Source organism: Borostomias antarcticus, assembly GCF_949987555.1.
Source record: "Borostomias antarcticus genome assembly, chromosome: 8".
NCBI lineage: Eukaryota > Metazoa > Chordata > Actinopteri > Stomiiformes > Stomiidae > Borostomias > Borostomias antarcticus.
In genome coordinates this window covers 24,178,485-24,196,739 of record NC_140241.1, presented here as the reverse complement: position 1 = coordinate 24,196,739, position 18,255 = coordinate 24,178,485, and the positions used below count along the sequence as shown (strand labels likewise).

Genomic DNA, 18,255 nt, shown 5'->3' with positions numbered 1-18,255 from the left:
GGAGAAAGCTAGAGCTCCACAGATCCCATTCAGAGCTAGGGATGAAAAACGAGAGCGCTGTCATTTTTTGTGGGAGCAGAGGCTCAGAGAACAGCTTTCAACTTCACACGGCTCCCCATTAGGGCTATCAGTAGCTGCTGCCGCTCCGCGTCCGAGGCCGCCCTGTTACAAAAGCCAGAAGGCCTGTGTGTAACAACCACCTTGAACAGACGGCAAAACATAGAGTTCCTCCTTGATGCGAGGGGGGGGTGGCTACAGTCACTCCTCATCGCTGTCTAGAGGGAACTGACACCAAAATGAGAGAGCGAAAGCAAGGCATGCATGGTGCATTGGTGAAGGGGGGTGGAGCCTATTTTGGGTGAGAAAAACCAGGACATTCCTGCTGGAATTGGGACCTGTGTCTCTCACGACCTCTGTGTGGGTGGGACCGGTAGGACAACCCCTACTGGGTTTTGATATGTTGACAAATAGATTCATCCCTTCAGTTCCAACAAGGGAAAGTCAAATGGAGTCTGAGTCGGGTAAACAAACCTGACTTAGCAGAGTTGCCAATCTGGGCAATAGACACAAGTGGACTCAGACTGAAAGAATGAACCGTGTCATCAAGGAGAGACTCACAAAGTCATCAGGAGGGCGTGCTTTGTCCCGACGCTTTGAGTCTGGTGCTTTGCTCCATTCGAGCAACACACAATCAGGAGATGGGCCATAGCCCTTTCGAGGTCATCTGTGGCAAGCAGATGTTCATCTCACTAGTGAGGCGTTGAGTGGTTACTGTGAGGAATTGAGCATGGCTGTGGCCAGGGCCCACAAACAGGTGCTGGCAGCATGGAGCGAGATCCCCGAGGGGGGATATGCTCTAATCCCAGGCCAGTGCATGATGATAAAGAAGTTTTCAAGAGAGACATTAGATGCAAAGTGGGAGGAGCCTGATCAGATCTGGCTCATCACCAACACAGCAGTTAATGTAGTAGGGAAACCCAACTGGAGCCAAGCTAGTTAATGTAAGGGAGTCGCGACACCTGACACAGATTAAGCTGAGTAAGCCTCAAAGTAAACGTATTCTCATAGATTGGATAACTAGTAGAGCCAACCATTCCAGACTCAAAACATTGTGGTAGAATAGCGTCCAGGCTTAGCACCCCAAAACTAGGGACAGCCGTGGCAGCTGTTGTTCGAGCAGAGTCCTTGAGCTAAAGATCCATACGTCTAGGATGGGGGCCCACTCAGGATGAAGACAGCAAATTGAAGAACTACGTCCCGTAATGTTTCAATTTGTTCCCACTGTTTGGATGACTGTAGTGCTGCTAAAGGGCTAGAGAGAATGGGTGCTAAGACCCTAGGCAGGTTTAGAACGGACCTTCCCAAAAGGTTGAAGTCTGGAATCACGGTGGCTCTTTTAAGAAATGAAACAATACAGATTTTGCGAAACAATAATCTCTAGATCTGATAGATCTGATAGATCTGAGAGAGAGAGAGAGAGAGAGAGAGAGAGAGATGAGAAATGCTCTCACAATCAAAGTCGTGGAATGAATAATGCTGTCGCAGTTTTCTTGTGTTTTTCTGTGCTAACAGGTGGAGTTGGAGAAAAGGACGTCCGGGTTGACTTGCGACACGGTGTACAACGTGTGCTGGAGTTCAACAGGGAAGACACTACTCCGGGTGGAGATGTCGACGACCAAGATGGGACATTTTAATTTCACACCACACAATAACCTTTTCATCCTCCATTCACAGCTTGCTGGTCAGGGACACGAAGTCGATGACAGTGATTGTGGAGGGTGTGTGGGTCATTGTCATACTGTGAATAAAACTCCAGGTTGCACTTGAGATATACTCATTAAAACGGGGACAGGGGTATTGTGAAGGGTATTTTGTTAAAAAGGTTCTGTATCTCTGGGCTGGGGACACTCGGATTTGGAGTAATTTTCCTTTCGCAGCAGAAATTCACACAGCAATACATGAAGTGATCTGATAGATATAGATTTTTGCTTTGCTTTAGAATTGTAATCATGCTAGAGGAAGGTATGCTTATGTTATGGTTTAGACATAAACCTGTTTTAGCTTAGGCATGTTTCCCATGTTGGCTTCTTTTTTTTCTGCATAATGGCTGACATAATGGGTGACAGGACAACACCGCATCAAAGGGAAGATAGACGGGGCCATGTACCGTCAAATCTTTGGTGAGAACATTCCCTCAGTCAGGGCATTGAAAATGGGTCGTGGATGGGTATTCCAGCATGACAATGACCCAAAACACACATCCAAGGCAACAAAGGAGTAGCTCAAGAAGAAGCACATTAAGGTCCTGGGGTGGCCTAGCCAGTCTCCAGACCTTAATCCCATAGAAAATCTGTGCAGGGAGCTGAAGCTTCGAGTTGACAAATGTCAGCCTCGAAACCTTAATGACTTGGAGAGGATCTGCAAAGAGGAGTGGGACAAAACCCTCCTGAGATGTGGCCAACTACAAGAAACGTCTGACCTCTGTGATTGCCAACAAGGGTTTGCCACCAAGTACTAAGTCATATTTTGCGAAGGGGTCAAATACTTATTTCACTCATTAAAATGCAAATCAATTTAACTTTTTTTTGTTTTAGTTATTCTGTCTCACTGTTAAAATAACCCTACATAAACCTACCATTAAAGTTGCACAGAAATGGACGTTTGAGATCATTTAAATGACTGACTGTAATGTAATGTAATGTAATGTAATGTAATGTAATCATCTAACTTCCGTAGTTTGACGTATTTCCGACGCAAACAAGCTATGAGGGTGGGACATAATGTTTAGAGGAATTGGACAAGTGGATGGGTTTTAAGTAGCCTCGCGTCACCAGTCTCTCCTCGGGGAGGAGAGCCTGGTATCTATTTACTTCACTGCCTTAAGCCCGCCCCATCATCCGGCTCGAGCCTGTAGAGCCCGCCTCCAACATCCACCTGCTTTATTTTTCCTTAACCGGTAGTTCTCCTCGCATCTTCTTTTACAAATTTCATCGGTGTTATGCCTGGTGATGCTATCGCAAATGTTATCTACTCGAAACTTCACCATGTGCAGCCTACAGTAAAAACATTACAACATCTGTTCGTCTTCCGGTCCAGACTGGATGATTATGCGATGTGTCATCGCGCTTCCGCTCTAGACCGGCGAAACAACACTGAACGAGAAAGGCCCCAGACTAGGTTTTAAGAACTTTAGACAGATTCGATAGAAGGATAGCATTGATTGACGGGTGGATGTTGTGAGATTATTGGCCTAAAATCTAAGGTACCTGTTGTCGTAATTGCACGTGACCTACCGTTTTCCAGGAAGTAAGAAATGAAATACTTTGATATAAGATTACAACAAAAGTAGAATTTTTTTGGCATACATCGTTGAATAGGTGAACACTGACGAATTATGTGAGACAAAATGGGACAGAATGTTTTCATTTCTGTGCGACTTCAAAATGATAGACTGATATTTCTTTGTCAGTGGGCAAACTTACAAAATCAGCAGGTGATCAAATAATTATTTCCCTCACTGTGTGTGTGTGTGTGTGTGCGCACACACAATGTATATACACAGTCAAAATAAGGACAGCATTTTGCGTAAATCTGGTGGATTTTAATTAATCAAATTAATTAGTAAACCCAGGTATAAGGGAGAGTATAACAAGCTACAGATCTCTAACCACTGGAAGACAAGTCATTAACCCCCTGGAAATAATGCTGTTTGCAATGAATAATCTGTGCCCTGTCCCTGACTTGTGTAAGCTCTTGGTTAGTACCACGTGGAAAAAGCTTGGCATCACCCTGCAGGAAAGAGTATAATATACACTATATGGACAAAGGTATTGGGGCACCTGCAGAACACATTACACCTACAAGAGCTTTTATGACATCCCATTCTAAATTCTTAGGCATTAATATGGAGCTGCCCCCCTTTGCAGCTAACTGCTTCCACTCTTCTGGGAAGGCTTTCTACAAGATTTTGGAGTGTGTCTGTGGGAATTTTTGCTCATTCATCCAGAAGAGCATTTGTGAGGTCAGACACTGATGTTAGACGAGAGGGCCTAGCTCGCAATATCTGTTCTACTTCATCAAGGTGTGTTAATGGGGGTTGAGGTCAGGGCTCTGTGCAGGCTAGTCAAGTTCTTCCAACCTCACCCAACCATGCCTTTATGGACCTTGATTTGGACCAAACTGTTTCCACAAAGTTGGAAGCATAGAATTGTCCAAAATATCTTGGTAAGCTGAAGCATTAACATTTCCCTTCCTTGGAACTAAGGGGCCTAGGCCAACCGCAGAAAAACAACCCCAGACCATTTGGCATTATCCATCCTCCATCAAACTTTACAGTTGGCACAGTGTAGGTGGCACAATACTTGTCCATATAGAGTATTTAGAAATATTTAGAACACTTCGTCTTATTCTCTGAAAGGAAGAGCATACTGAGCACAGCTTGTTAGCATTGATGGTTTGCAATACTCTAACAATAGACACTACATCACTCCCATACACAAACATGGACTAAACATGGCGGAAGTGTAAAAGCTGTCAGGTGTCTCTACCTTGCTCTTGTCTTTGTTGCAGTCATACACCATCTGACTGCATGTCACCATGTCGTCATCATTCACAGGCTCCACTTTAACCCATGGCCTTTGGTGACAAAAGAAATTGGAAAATGGTCTCAATCAAAGAATCATAAGATGGAGATAATGAATGTCAAGACAAACGGCAACTTATGTACATCTTTATATTTTCCATCTCCTCCATGTAGCTGGAGCTTCCGGTGATGATCTTGAAGGCAGGAGTTGGCTCTATCCGCCCCCAGATCCTGGAGCCCAGACGGTCCAAGATCAGCATGAAACACTGCAGGGCGGGCCAGAAGGGATCTGCATCCCCATCTGTGTCTTCATCTGAGGGGGATGAGAAGACATCATGTCATCAGTCATGCACAGTGTTCTAAGGGAAATCAGTACTGAACATTTTGTAAATTGTTGGTCTGCCATTTAGTAATTTTGGCAAGGCCTCTGGTAAAAACAAAACAAAGAAAAGAGCATCAGTGACCTAGTTCACGTTCCGTCTCCATAGTGTTGAGGATGCATTGGAGTATGTTGACCTGTTTGTCTGGATCGAGAAAAAGGGAGTCCATAGCCTGAGTGTCCAGCTGGGTGAGAAGCATACAGATGCCTGGGGACAGAGAGTTGAGGACAAAACCAATTGCTTTTCACAAAATGTTCTCTTTTTTTATTTATTTAACCTTTATTTAACCAGGTAAAGAAGCTTGAGATCAAAAGAACAGTTTTTCGAACAACACCTAACCAAAATGGGAGCATAAAAAACAACCAGAAACTAAAACAGACAAACCATTATAGAACACAGTTGGCCAGAAAACAGAGAACACACAAAAGAAGGAAGAGAGATAAAATAGAGCATACGGTAGCCAAAGTGTGTGTGTGTGTGTGTGTGTGTGTGTGTGTGTGTGTGTGTGTGGGGTGGGGGGGGGGTCTGGCGCTTCAGAGATTTTTGAAGTCCATTCCAGATACAGGGAGCGGAGAATACGAAAGCCCTCTTCCCAAACTCAGTGCGAGTTTTGGGGACTGAGGCAGTTAGGTAGTCCTGAGAACACAAGCTATAAGATGATGATGATATGGGGGTCAGATATTTACAGAGATATAAAGGTAACAGACAAATGAATGCTTTATAGATAAAGATGTACCAATGGAAAAGCCTACGAGCAGACAAGGACAGCCAAACTATCAAGTTCTCATATAACGTACAATGGTGAGTAAGTGATCTACAGCCAGTAATGAACCTAAGGGCACCATGATAAGTAGCATTCAGCATGAGCAAAGAAGTAGAACAGGCATTAATGTACAATTCATCACCATAATCAAGAACTGGCAAAAAAAAGTACTGTAGCAGCGACAAGCCTCTTTTTAGTATAAAAGGAAAAACATGTCTTGTTTTCTAAAATAGAAAACCAACCTTACTTTTAAACTTCTTAACCAGAATTTCAATGTGTGGTTTAAAAGACAAGCCTTTATCAAGAATAAATCCTAGATATTTAAAAGTAGAAACAATCTTGATAGTAACTCCTTGAGTCGTATGTACAGCAGAAGGACCATGGGTTTTAACTTAAGATTTAGTGAAGACCATCATTTTTGTTTTACTTGCATTTAGTACAAGTCCTAGTTGCAGAAGCTGGATTTCTATTTCTTTAAATGCAACTTGCAAAAACTCCACAGCCTTTGACAAAGTTGCCGCACAACAATAAATGACAGTATCATCCGCGTAGAAATGGGAATTTGCATTATGAAAATGTTTACCTAAATCATTTATATAAATTGTGAACAACAAAGGGCTCAAGTCAGAGCCGTGTGGCACCCCATTGAGGATGGACAAGATATCAGAGGAACAACCATCAACTTCGACACATTGAGTCCTACAGTATCAGAAAGATAATTAGAGAACCAGTCAACAGCAGAGTCTGACAGCCCTATACAAGATAGCCTGAAGATGCCTCAATACATCATGGTCTACTGTATCAAAAGCCTTTGAGAAATCAATAAACAAGGATGCACAATGTTGTTTATTATCTAAAGCTACAATTATATCATAATCTACTTTCGTAGCTGCCGTAACTATACTATGGGACTTTCTAAAAACGGATTGATAAGATAAAATAGCATTTTTGTGTAAGAAATCTTTCAATTGATCACCTACCAGACTTTCCAGAATCTTGGCTAGAGGGAACAGATTTGAGATTAGTCTATAATTGTTAAGGCTTGATGTTTTCCTCATTTTAAAAGTTGGGGAGCCATGAGCCATTTTCCAAACTTTGGGGATTTCCTTACTGGTTATGGTTAAGTTATAAATGTAGGTCTATGGTTCCGCAATGAAGTCAGTTGCAAGTCTTGGATAATAATGGCCCAGATTCTCTGGCCCTGCCACTTCATTAGGATCCAGGGACAGTAGGACTTTATGCACTTCAGGAACAGAAAATGGCCATAAGTTAAACTCACTATGTGAAGGAGGCTCGGTGTCAAATGAGACCTGGGTAGCACTAGCAGTAGAATGTGACATTATCAAAAATAAAGCCAGAAGAAACAAAATGATTTTTAAAACAATTGAGCATCTCAGCTCTGTCATACACAGTGGATGAATCTGATACTATGCAAGGTGCTAGAACAGACAAGCTAGTTGGAGATAAGGATTTGATTGTCTGCCAAAACTTCAGAGGGTTATTTAAATTTTGTGTAGTGAGGGTAAGATAATAGCTAGATTTAGCCTTCTTAACTAGGGCAGTAGATTTATTTCTTAGGCATCTAAAAGTAGCCCAGAGTGATTCAGACTTTGATTTTCTTGCTTTCGCCCAGAAGTGATTTCTTTCATTAACTAAATTGGATAATTATTCAGAGAACCAGGGATTATCCCTGCCCTTGACCCTATATTTCCTGACAGGGGCCTGCTTATCTATAACTGGCATAAACATATCTAACAAGGAGGACCAAGCCAACTCAACATCAGGTATTAAGGCAACCCTGCTCCATTCAGTAAGGTACAAATGTTGCCTGAAACCCTGTTCACTTAAGTGTTTTGTATCACGTTTTGTAATGTACCAAGGCATGACCTTTGGCATTTTAGCATCCCTAACACAAGCAATAACACAGTGGTCACTCACATTATTTGCAAACACACCTACAGTGGTATACTTACAGTATGAGGATTATTTGTAATGAATAAGTTAATAAGAGTAGATTTTTCTGGGCACTTTGAGTTTGGTCGAGTTGGAGAATCAATTCGCTGAATCACAATATGCTTTAAATTCATCTGACATTGACGACAACCAGTCCCAGTTCACATCACCACAGAGGATCAATTCATTATCAGGTAATTTAGAGAGAATACCAGATAGAGTGGCCAAAGTTTCATTAGATGCAGATGGAGTCAAGTTTGGGGACTGGGTAAGACCGTTGTAAAGTGCACTTTCCCGAGTGCACTCTTCCCATAGTGGTCAACAAACGCCGCGAGGAGCAACGCAGCGAGAAGCAATGTTGGCCCCATTGTCCGAGAAAGACTTGCAATGAAGCCTTGGGAGTTTGGTGCGCAAAGTCAGATGCAGTGTGAAATGATAGCCTGTGTGTGAAGAAAGTATGTGGAAACAATCCCAAGATAAGTTCAGTGAATGAACGTTTGGGAGTTCGGTGTACTGTATGCAGAGTCAGAGGCATAATGTGTGGAATATATGTGCAAGGGAAACAGGGGCAGAGTGGAGGGGGAGGCCATAGCAGAGGAGAGCAGAGCAGGGGAGCAATAGTCTACCAGAGACCCAGGCAGGGAGCAGCAGGCATGTAGGTAGTAGGCATCAGCGCAGGTGAGCAGGGCGACGGGTAGACAAACAGCACAACACAAAAGCCGGTAATCCAAGCAAGTTTTTGGAGGAAATCCAGCCAATGGATCAATGAAAACGATATTTTTGAGTTTTTTTAGCAAGAAACAAAGCCATGAAACGCTTTTAAGACATTTAAAAGAGAGACACAGGACAAAAGCAGGGAGCTGCCATCTTGGATGAGGGGAGGGACCAGGCCTGGGGCTGGCTGGTTAGGATTTGGTCTAGGACTTACCCCTTTCAATGGATGAAATCTACATTTACATGTTTTATAGTCTTTGACTAGGCTTATTTTGGAGCAGTATATGACAGATTAACTATGGCTGAACTAAATAAGCAGTGATGCCTTACCCAACCAGTAGTTCTTTTCATTCTTAGAGTCATATAGGTGCCAGGGCAGCGTCGTCATTTTAGTGGTGGGGTCATAAGCACTGTCAAATTCTTCGAAGTTCCTGAAGATTCCAAGTTCCACGACAAAGAACATGCAGGAGACGATTTCCTGGAGGTCATAGAAGTCGTCTCTGTCCACGTTGCCCAAAGACCTTGCAACACCGATGGCCCACCGCCTCACCTGAGAGAGGGTGAATGTAGATGTCTCAACCTTGCCCTATGTTCCTGGTGCACAAACTGTAAGCCTTCAGTTGGTGTCAGAAGTTGCCTATAGTTATTACCGTTTCATTGGGGTGGACCAGGAGGAGGTAAATCCCTGGATATTTCTTAAGCACCCAGGAATTGGACCTCTCCATTTTAGGGAGGATCTCCACACACATTTCACCTGCAGGACAAAAGAACACCAGTGTTGGGCAGGAAACTAGCTACTACACCCTAGTACGGCTGTTGAAAAAATAGATGCATGTAAGAATCACGATTCTATTCTCAACGAGGTTGTTGAGAGGAGAGCAGGAGAAGAGAGAGAAGGAAGGGGACAGGAGAAAGTGAAGATGAGATTAAATTGATTAAATTGTCTGATGATTTAGACGTAAAAGTAAAACTATTATATTTCTTGTTCTTACCCCATAACTCAAAATAAAAAAAGTTATTTAACATAAAAATGCTGTTGCAGTATACTTATTATTTGGTTATTTCCATTCTTTAAAAGTCACCAGAATGCAGGAAGCAAAGTCTCTGAAACTCTTTTTTTTTCTGGGGATGGTTTCAAAAGAGTCGCTCGATGAAGCATTAATTGGGCTTAATGGTTCACTCACAGATCTCATGATTAACCACAAACAGGGATCTTTGTGCTTGGAGCAGACAGGTACTGCGCCAAGACCACAGATAACAGATCTGACAGGGGACTGGATTACACTAGCGCGGGTCCATGGCTACGTTTTTGAATGGGGAAAACGAACCCTGATTAAGCGCGAAATTGCAAACACATATAACACCACCATTAAAGAGCATATCAAACAGGTGATTTACGAGTTTGAGCTACAGCAATCAAGGGTATATTTTTCTTGGCTAGCAGCATAGTTTATAATGTTGTGAGTTTAAAATGCAGCTGTCGAGCCATCCAACCAACACTAACAGTAGGCCTAACACATTTCCATCCCCTACAATACATTTCCATCCCTGTTTGTGTTCCATGGCTAGTGCGCAATTCTTGCTTTTAAAATAATATTTTTTTGTGACAAATCATAAAAGATGGCCTACTTTTATTTAAATCTATAATTGTTCAATCTCAATCAGTGCTGCTGTGATAACAATATTATAGCCAAACTGTTTACATTTATGTATGTATGTATGTATGTATGTATGTATGTATGTATGTATGTATGTATGTATGTATGTATGTATGTATGTATGTATGTATGTATGTATGTATGCATGCATGTTGTAAGAGATGAATGGTTGTAAACTCCATGAACTCAGCCATGTATATTGCCATTAATTTAAACAGTTCCCTTTGCTTCCCAACCACCATCTCATCTACTTCATGTTGCTGCATTTTTTGTTTTATTCTTTCTGTCATGCCCCGCCCTGCATCCTGATCATGCCACGCCCGGCTTCCTGCCATGCCCCTCCCTGCTCCCTGTCCATGGACTTCCTTGTTTCCTAGATCATGTGGTTCTGTGGTGTGTGTGTGTCCCAGCCTGAGTAATTGGCTGCCCCGCCTCAATTAACTACACCTGTTGCTGATCATATCTGGTGCCTACTTAAGCTGTGCAGTCTCTTCCTCCTGTGCCAGAATGTTGTACCTCCATGACTATGTGGATTGCTACCGTCATGTGTAAGATTTTTTGCCCTCTCTCAGTTGACCTAGTTTTTGTATCTTTTGTGTTTTGACTTTTGACCGGTTTCGTGATCTTTTGTGTGTTTGACCTTTTTGCCTGGACCTTCTGTGCTTTCGAGTTTGGTTTTATGTTTGTTGGATTTTTGCTGCCTACTTTTGAGGAGTAAAGACTGGTGAATTCTGAACACTGCTTGAGTCTCCTTTCTCTGCGCCTGGGTCCTTGTTCTTGCCTAGAAGTTTTACACTTTCATGTTTTTGAGCACGATCAACTTTACCAAGAAGACAAAATGAAGTCCATCCATTCACCCAACTTCGTCCTCGAGCGCAGCTAGATAAGGCCTGCCTTACTTGGTTCACCACATCATCGGGTCGTCCACAGACGGGCCTCCCATCTCAAGTTCCTCTTATAATTTTTTCCAGTTATCCAAACTCCATAACCAATTCCTATTCAGATTTTTGATCAATGACTCGCGCGCACAAACCAATTCCTAGGCTATTTTTCAATGATTACAGATTAGGATTGCTGACAAACCCATTCAATAGCCTACCTCGACATATGGGAGCTACAGTATAACGTGAGGGAATGGATGAAGGACATAAAATAAACTGATTATAAGGACTATATATTGGAACATTTGGACTGAATTAGATTATTGAATAGAGAAAATTATTCAAAAGGAAATGGGCAGGAGTGCTCGGAAGCTCAGACAGGTGTGATGAAGGAGCTATTTGGTCTGGAACACAAACTGAGCCTACCCACGCGTATAGCGACATATCTCAATAAAAGCTTTTTAACTTTTTGCCAGTTCCTTTTTTTGAAGAGTGAATGTTATTTGAAGTGTCTACTCTTGTTTGGGCTATTATTTGAAATGTCTACTTTTTGGGGGGAACCTATAGGCTAAACATTGAATAGTTAAAGGTATCTTATTATGCTAATTTTCAACTATTAAAAATAAGTCTTTGGGGTCCCCAAAACATGTCTTTTTGCAGAAAATACCGCTCAGAATAAGCATTCTAGCATGCCTCTATAAACCTCCGTTGACCACAAGATCAGGCAGGAAGCCTCTTACTCAGTAGAATGTTGTCTTGTGAAATGAATCGCCATCCCCATGTGTTGACGTGTTAGGCATGGCTTGGAGGATGTAAACAATCAGTTTAGTTTACAGTGCGAAAGGTATGGTGTAGTGCCATCCATCCATCCATCTTCATCCGCTTATCCGGGGTCAGGTCACGGAGGCAGCAGTTCCAGCAGGGGGCCCCATACATCCCTTTCCCTGGCAGCATCAACCAGCTCTGCCTGGGGAATGTTTAGCCGCTCCCAGGCCAGTGCGGAGATGTAATCCTGGGTCCTGGGTCTATGGTGTAGTGTGTTCGGCGAAATAGTTCTGGCTCAAATGGAGCTTTTGTTTCAATATTCGGTTTGAGAATCCGATATATTTCACATGACAGCATAATGACACCGGTAAGATCACACCCTGTGCTTCCTGCCTTAAAAATGCATGTTTATCATAGTTTTTAGCAGAGGCCCATAGACCTCAATATAAAGGTGGTGCGCGCACAGAGGAAAAAGGAGCTAGCTTACTACTGCACGGATCGGTTAAATGTTGGTGTGTACGTATCCGTTTCATTGAGTCATTGAGGACAAAGCGACATTTGCGGATTCGAGTTTCGTTTTGGCCGTGGTAGTGTAAATGCTAGGCGCAAACGTAGGTCTTCTTCGGGAAAGCAACGAAAAACGTAGTAGTGTAATCAGGGTCTGAAGTAGGCTTGGGTTTTCCGGTATTATGGTTTACCGCGGTGCTATAAAATCTGGACGGTCTCGTCAGCAAAACCGTCTAAAGAATTATGCAGCAATTTCTGAATAAAATATATTATTATTTTTGTTGTTGTTGGTGGTCGTGGTGTTATTATCATCATTTAATCATGTTAACTAGAACGTACTCACCCTCCACAGCGGTCAGTCAGACAGACAGTCAGAATTGTAGCCTACCGTAACCGGTAGGCCCTACACAGTATAATACACAACAACGATGACAATAATAATAATGTTTAGATAAATGTAGCCCAGACCAGAACGGCAGGATGGTCTTTTTCGGAGGCGCTCCGTTTATTGTCCAACAAACCGTAAAGCCTCTGTCAATGAAGCCCCTCTCGCATATGGCCTAGGCTACAACAAATGGGCAAAGGAACTAAATCCTATAGGCTATTATTATAAAACTAAGCCTATAGGCCGTCTATGCATTTGATGGTAAAATGCACATAGAAACAGCCTACAGTAACGAAATGGCTATTATTATAAAAGTAGGCCTACACTATCGCCTTGATTGTTGTTCACATATAGGCTAGGCTATAGACATTTATTTTCGAAGAATAATAGGATTGGCTATTCTAAAGCCCAGACAAATGATTCACGAATGCTTGCAATTGCGATCACTTCTGAATATTCTGAAACGGGCTACAACTTCTATTTGACAAAGTAGGCTATCCTACCTTTTTTGAAACGCTTCAGTAACAAGACCACAATGCAACCGCTACAACAACATTACAAGTCTAGGCCTACTCTGCAACGTTTCTCGTCTAATTAATGATATGTCAAATCAAACTTTATTTGTATAGCACATTTCATACACAGAGGCAACACAGTCCGTCTACCTGCTGCCATGGATGGGACTGTGCATGTGCAGCACTGACACAAGACGAGCTGTGCGCATTCTTCCGCTTAAAGACAAGTAAAGTTTCCGCAGTCACTGGGTTATTATCGTCTCTATCTTGTTCCTTGTTTGAATAATAATTTAAGGCTAGACGTTTGCGAGTTTTGTGCAAGCATGCATCGGCATTTGGCGTTTCTGTGTAGCCTACTCGAACTGGCTAGCTGGTAACATTTCAAGAATAGGCCAACAGTTCTATTTACGGGCTTGGCCTGCGTGACAGAGGAATATGACTATTGCAACTTCTAATCGAGGAGAGACTATTCTGGGGAATGAGATGATGATGTAGTAGGCTATGATTGATGAGTGGAATGGTGAACACTACCCGAGACCATAAACGATGAAGCAGGGAAAGTGAGGATGACAGCTTTATTGAAGTTTTGTGGACACGTGCATGTTTGCACTGTTGAGTAATGTTTTTTGGAGTAAGGTTAGCTGCCGTTTTGACATAGGGTGACAAATATACAATGCGCCATTCACTGTAGCCTAGGTGAAATTTTCGGCGCACGCACCATTATCCTTCCTATCCAACGCAAATGACAGAAAATAAAAAATCAAATCATAAAAAAAAACAAGACAGAGTCTAATCACGGCGTGGCCTCCCTGTGCAGGGTTTAATGAATTGAAGCCACCTGGTAACAGCAGCATGCACTGTGATTGGTCTACTTACGAACAAGACGAACAAACAGCCTTTTTTTATAAACGGATCCGGCCGCTCCACTGGCCACGCCGTAATAACGGTAATACAGACTACCGCGGTATTTTGTGGAGACTTAAAAACGGTTTCAAAATTTGGATATCGCCGAACACTAGTCTGAAGTACCCTCACAGAAGTTGAGACTGTGCTGACGACCGTTGACTGAGGATGTTAACACTCTCCTTTGCATTGCCAAATTTGGCCTAGTTAGGTAAATTCTTTTAGCCGCAACAGGTTGAACTCTGTTCTCCAGTAAACTGTCCATTAACGGGAGAATTGGAGAAGAGTAACCCTACACCCCCTTCCCGACCACTACGCTCTGCTACCTCGGGGCGACTGGTTGCCCCGTCACTCCGAGGCTCCTGCGGTCGATCGACACGGTCACGGCTCTTCTCTGTCCTGGCCCCGCAGTGGTGGAATGAACTGCCCACTGATGTCAGGACAGCAGAGTCGCTGCCCATCTTTCGTCGCAGGCTCAAAACTCATCTCTTCAAGAAGTACAATCCTCCCTCCTAAGCACTTATTGTATTTTATTGTATTGTATTGTATTGCACTGTACTTTAGATTGCTATTCTTGCACTTTACCTTCAGCACTAGATTATACTCTTAGTCACTTGTTTTAGAAAGAAGATGCACTTGTGAGTTCTGGCAAGTACTGTAGTAGTACATTGGCTTTTCCTACGTTAAATGCAATTATTGTTAGTCGCTTTGGATAAAAGCGTCTGCTAAATGACTGTAATGTAATGTAAAGAGTGGTGAGTGTGGAGGGCCATACTCACTCAGTTTTGGATGAGCCATCAGGTAAGGGTATTTCAGGATCTCCAACAGGGGGACGCTCACAAGATAAGCATACTGATCAGGGGTCAGCATAGGCACTTGGAACTCCTGGTTGTCCTCGACAACAAAGAGGTCGTCTTCCAGCTCCACTTCCGAGGCCTTATCGAGGCATTTCATAAGCCGAGTCGTCTCCAGATCCCAAAGATTCTGTGTGGAGAGACAAAAGAAGAGAGATAGAGGGAGACACAGTGCATACATGAGTATAAGAGTGTGTACACAAGTGTGCATGACAGTGATTTGAGAGTGGGAGACAGGCAAACCAGAGAGTTAAACAAAAAATCAAGCAAAGTGAATCCAGACATAATATTGTTATGTTACTTTATCCTTTCACACAAAAATCTCCTTATGATGGTGATTACTTCAACAGCAACTTAGCATATGGGACAATACACACACCTCAATCAAAAGCTCCTCAATTACCTTATGCAGTGCAGGGAAGTCTTCCCTAACCTTGTGGTACTCCTCCACACACTCTGTGCAGAAGCAGAGATCCTCGTTGACTGCTTTCTGGTCCTCGGTAGAGAGTGCGCCAGAGCAGTAGCTCTGAAGCAGCTCAGCAGCACCATCTCTCGAGCGGCACCAGCGGCACGTGCTCGCCTACACAAGACAATAGAGTCAGAGAAGTCAGTCACAACAGTCAGGACAGAAAGCTCAATAATCAATCAGAAATAATTTCTGTGAAGTCAGAATCTAAAGGACCATTTTGTTATTTCACATTAGGGGTAGGACAAAATATTGATACAGTGAATATCTTATTGTGGCCTCTTGCGATACAATTATCGATACACGTCGCAAAATATCTATTTGTTTGAGCCATTTAAGTGAGGCATAGTTCTATCTACTGTATAGTCCTTCCTTAAATATTTTAACTTTGCTTCCTGGGCAGTTCGGCCTTTTGGCACTTTTTTATATTGGAATATGTATTGTTTGTTTCATTGTTCACCATAACCAGTGACAACAATGCTGCAAAAAAACATAATTCCTGTTTTGCATTAGTTGCATTAGTGGTATTTTTTCTTCAGTCAACACTGATGTATTGTTGATGAATTATCTTACAGTTTTGCAAATCGACTACTTTAACAGAAGTCAAGGCTAACTGTGTGTCCTCACAGCTCTTCTCCTCTTAGAATGGTCTTACCCATATTATTGTATCGATATGATGACACTGTCTTTGCTTGCATATTTTTAGATTAAGGTTGCCCATTATTATCACTTATTAACTGATGAATAGGCCTTCCAAATATTATTCTGTATATATCAGATTCAGTAGACTTCATACTTCAGTATACCATTCGGACCAATGCCAAGTGAGTAAAAAAAAAAAGGTTGTGTTTTTTGTTGTGTAATTGTTTTCCATGACCTTTATTTTGGAATTCGTTGAAAGAAAGCTACCGGAAATAATGGCGCGTTCCAGGCAACCCGTAACTCGTGTTTTTCCGACCTCCTACACGTGAAAATGCTCTGGAATGGCAGTCAAACCCGTAACTTCCCACCCGTGAACTCGTACAGATCGATGTACTCCCAGTTGCCGGGTGGGAAGTTACGGGTTTGACTGCCATTCCAGAGCATTTTCACGTGTAGGAGGTCGGAAAAACACGAGTTACGGGTTGCCTGGAACGCACCATAAGTTTCGTTTCTGCTTGAGGGGCAACTAGTAGTGTCCTCTATCCTAATTTTAAACCGCAAAAAAACGCAGAGATTTCGTTAACAAGTGATTAGCAGCAGCAGCTTTGGAGATATTTGGGCTGTATGAAAAAACGCTGTATGAGGAGAACCTGGGAGAAAACTCGCGCAATTGGAATGGATGTTGGACGCTGTTGACATGACGTTTACGTTATTCAACTGGAGATCAAGCAACGTTACATCCAACAACATGATCTGCATTTATACCCTCGTCTGCTGTGGTTAGTCACTATTTCACGTTCTGAATTGACCAACCACTCTATAACATTTAGCTTGTAGCATCCAAGTTTGTACTTATATCTATGCCAAGCTAACCAGTTAGTATTATCCAATAAGGTTTATTCTAGCATGAACATCAAACGCAGTCACTCTCCCCTCACCCCCCCCCCCTTTTTTGGAAAACTCCCCGGATCTGCACGATTCATATGACCCAATTGACAAAAAAACGTCGATTGTAGCCGAAAGGCGACTACATACTACAGGTATGGCCCGTAGCCAGGGGGGGTCGGATGGATCGAACGAACCCCGTCTCACGACCAAAGGTGCAGAATTCAGGGCAAAAGCCCCCCCCGTCAACAACTCGCCCGACAATAAAATTAACAGGGAAGGGAATAAATCTCACTCCAAGTTTTTGGTCAAACTTGGCAGCCCTGCGTTAGCCAACATTAGCAGATTAGCCAGCTAAATGTATAACCAAAACACAACGTTAACTAGCAACATATATTTTCTGCATGAAATTATAACGGTGAACAAGGAAGTGGTGTAGGCTGGTAAGCTGCACCCGTGTTTTGGGCTAATGTTATCTCGGTTCATGAAAAGTCTGGTTGTTAAGCAATAACGACATTTCATGACCGTTTTAGATGGCGAACTCTGTAGAAATCTTGACGAAAACGACTCCAGGTCTCATCGTGGTATAAGATAAACTCACCATATTCCAAAGTGCATCCAATCGATACCGAAACCAGTCTTATTTTTTCTTCTTCTTTTTTGTGCTTGGCGACACGCACCAGGCGTGATACTTTCTTGATACTGTAATGTCTTGAATAAGGAGGAGACAGTTGAATACTCGAATGTTTATTCGACTGTATAGCAAATGGCAATCAAATAGACAGGAGAACAGTAACGGGCTGGTTAGCGCGCACACCAACGAACTGCGAACACCAGGGAAGAGACAAGCAAGTCAAAACCCCCAGGTCCCGCCTCCCCCCCAGTCCACCAATCACAAACCCAAACGTGAGAACCACAAACGTCCATCAACTCGCACATTAACTACTCCCATCCTAGGTCGCTACATTGCCCCCCCCCCCACCAATACGTTCCTCGCCCCAGAGGGAACAAACAAAGTCTCCAAAGCGACCTGGAGGTCTCCTCTGCCTCTGCGAGGGCTGGCGTGCTGCTGGGGGAAGGGGGACAGGGAATGCAGCCGGGGAAGCAGGGAACGAGTGCCCGGGGAGACCAGTCCCCGGCAGGGGGCTGCTGTTCCGAGGGACAGGGAAAGGAGACTGGGGTGACGGGGAAAGGGCTGGGGGGACCATCACTGAGGAACCTGGAGTGGGCGAGGAGGGGGCAGCCGGGGGGGACGCTGGAGGAGGAGGGGTCGACGCCCTCCCTGAGCCCTGAGGGAGGGAGCCCCCCCTGTAGGGAGCTAGTCTGTCTCTGTGGAGCACCTTCCTCCCGCGGGGGGGCAGCTGCACCCTGTAGACAACCGCCCCCACCCTCTCCAGCACTC

At 43.3% G+C, this 18,255-nt stretch overlaps 1 protein-coding gene across 1 annotated transcript in view; it reads right to left on the bottom strand.

Moving 5' to 3' along the window:
- Positions 1 to 17,622, bottom strand: part of LOC311311977 (putative helicase senataxin) — a 40,135-nt gene extending 22,513 nt beyond the window's left edge. Inside the window, exons 1-8 of the mRNA XM_084441805.1 lie at positions 17,455 to 17,622; positions 15,264 to 15,440; positions 14,786 to 14,990; positions 9,043 to 9,146; positions 8,723 to 8,942; positions 5,047 to 5,169; positions 4,727 to 4,895; positions 4,548 to 4,635 (exon numbers count right to left, since the gene is read on the bottom strand). Coding sequence (XP_084297931.1) covers positions 4,548 to 4,635; positions 4,727 to 4,895; positions 5,047 to 5,169; positions 8,723 to 8,942; positions 9,043 to 9,146; positions 14,786 to 14,990; positions 15,264 to 15,440; positions 17,455 to 17,457 — 1,089 coding nt within the window. The 5' untranslated portion in view covers positions 17,458 to 17,622. The remainder of the gene's footprint in view (positions 1 to 4,547; positions 4,636 to 4,726; positions 4,896 to 5,046; positions 5,170 to 8,722; positions 8,943 to 9,042; positions 9,147 to 14,785; positions 14,991 to 15,263; positions 15,441 to 17,454) is intronic.
- Between the last annotated feature and the right edge of the window lie 633 nt (positions 17,623 to 18,255).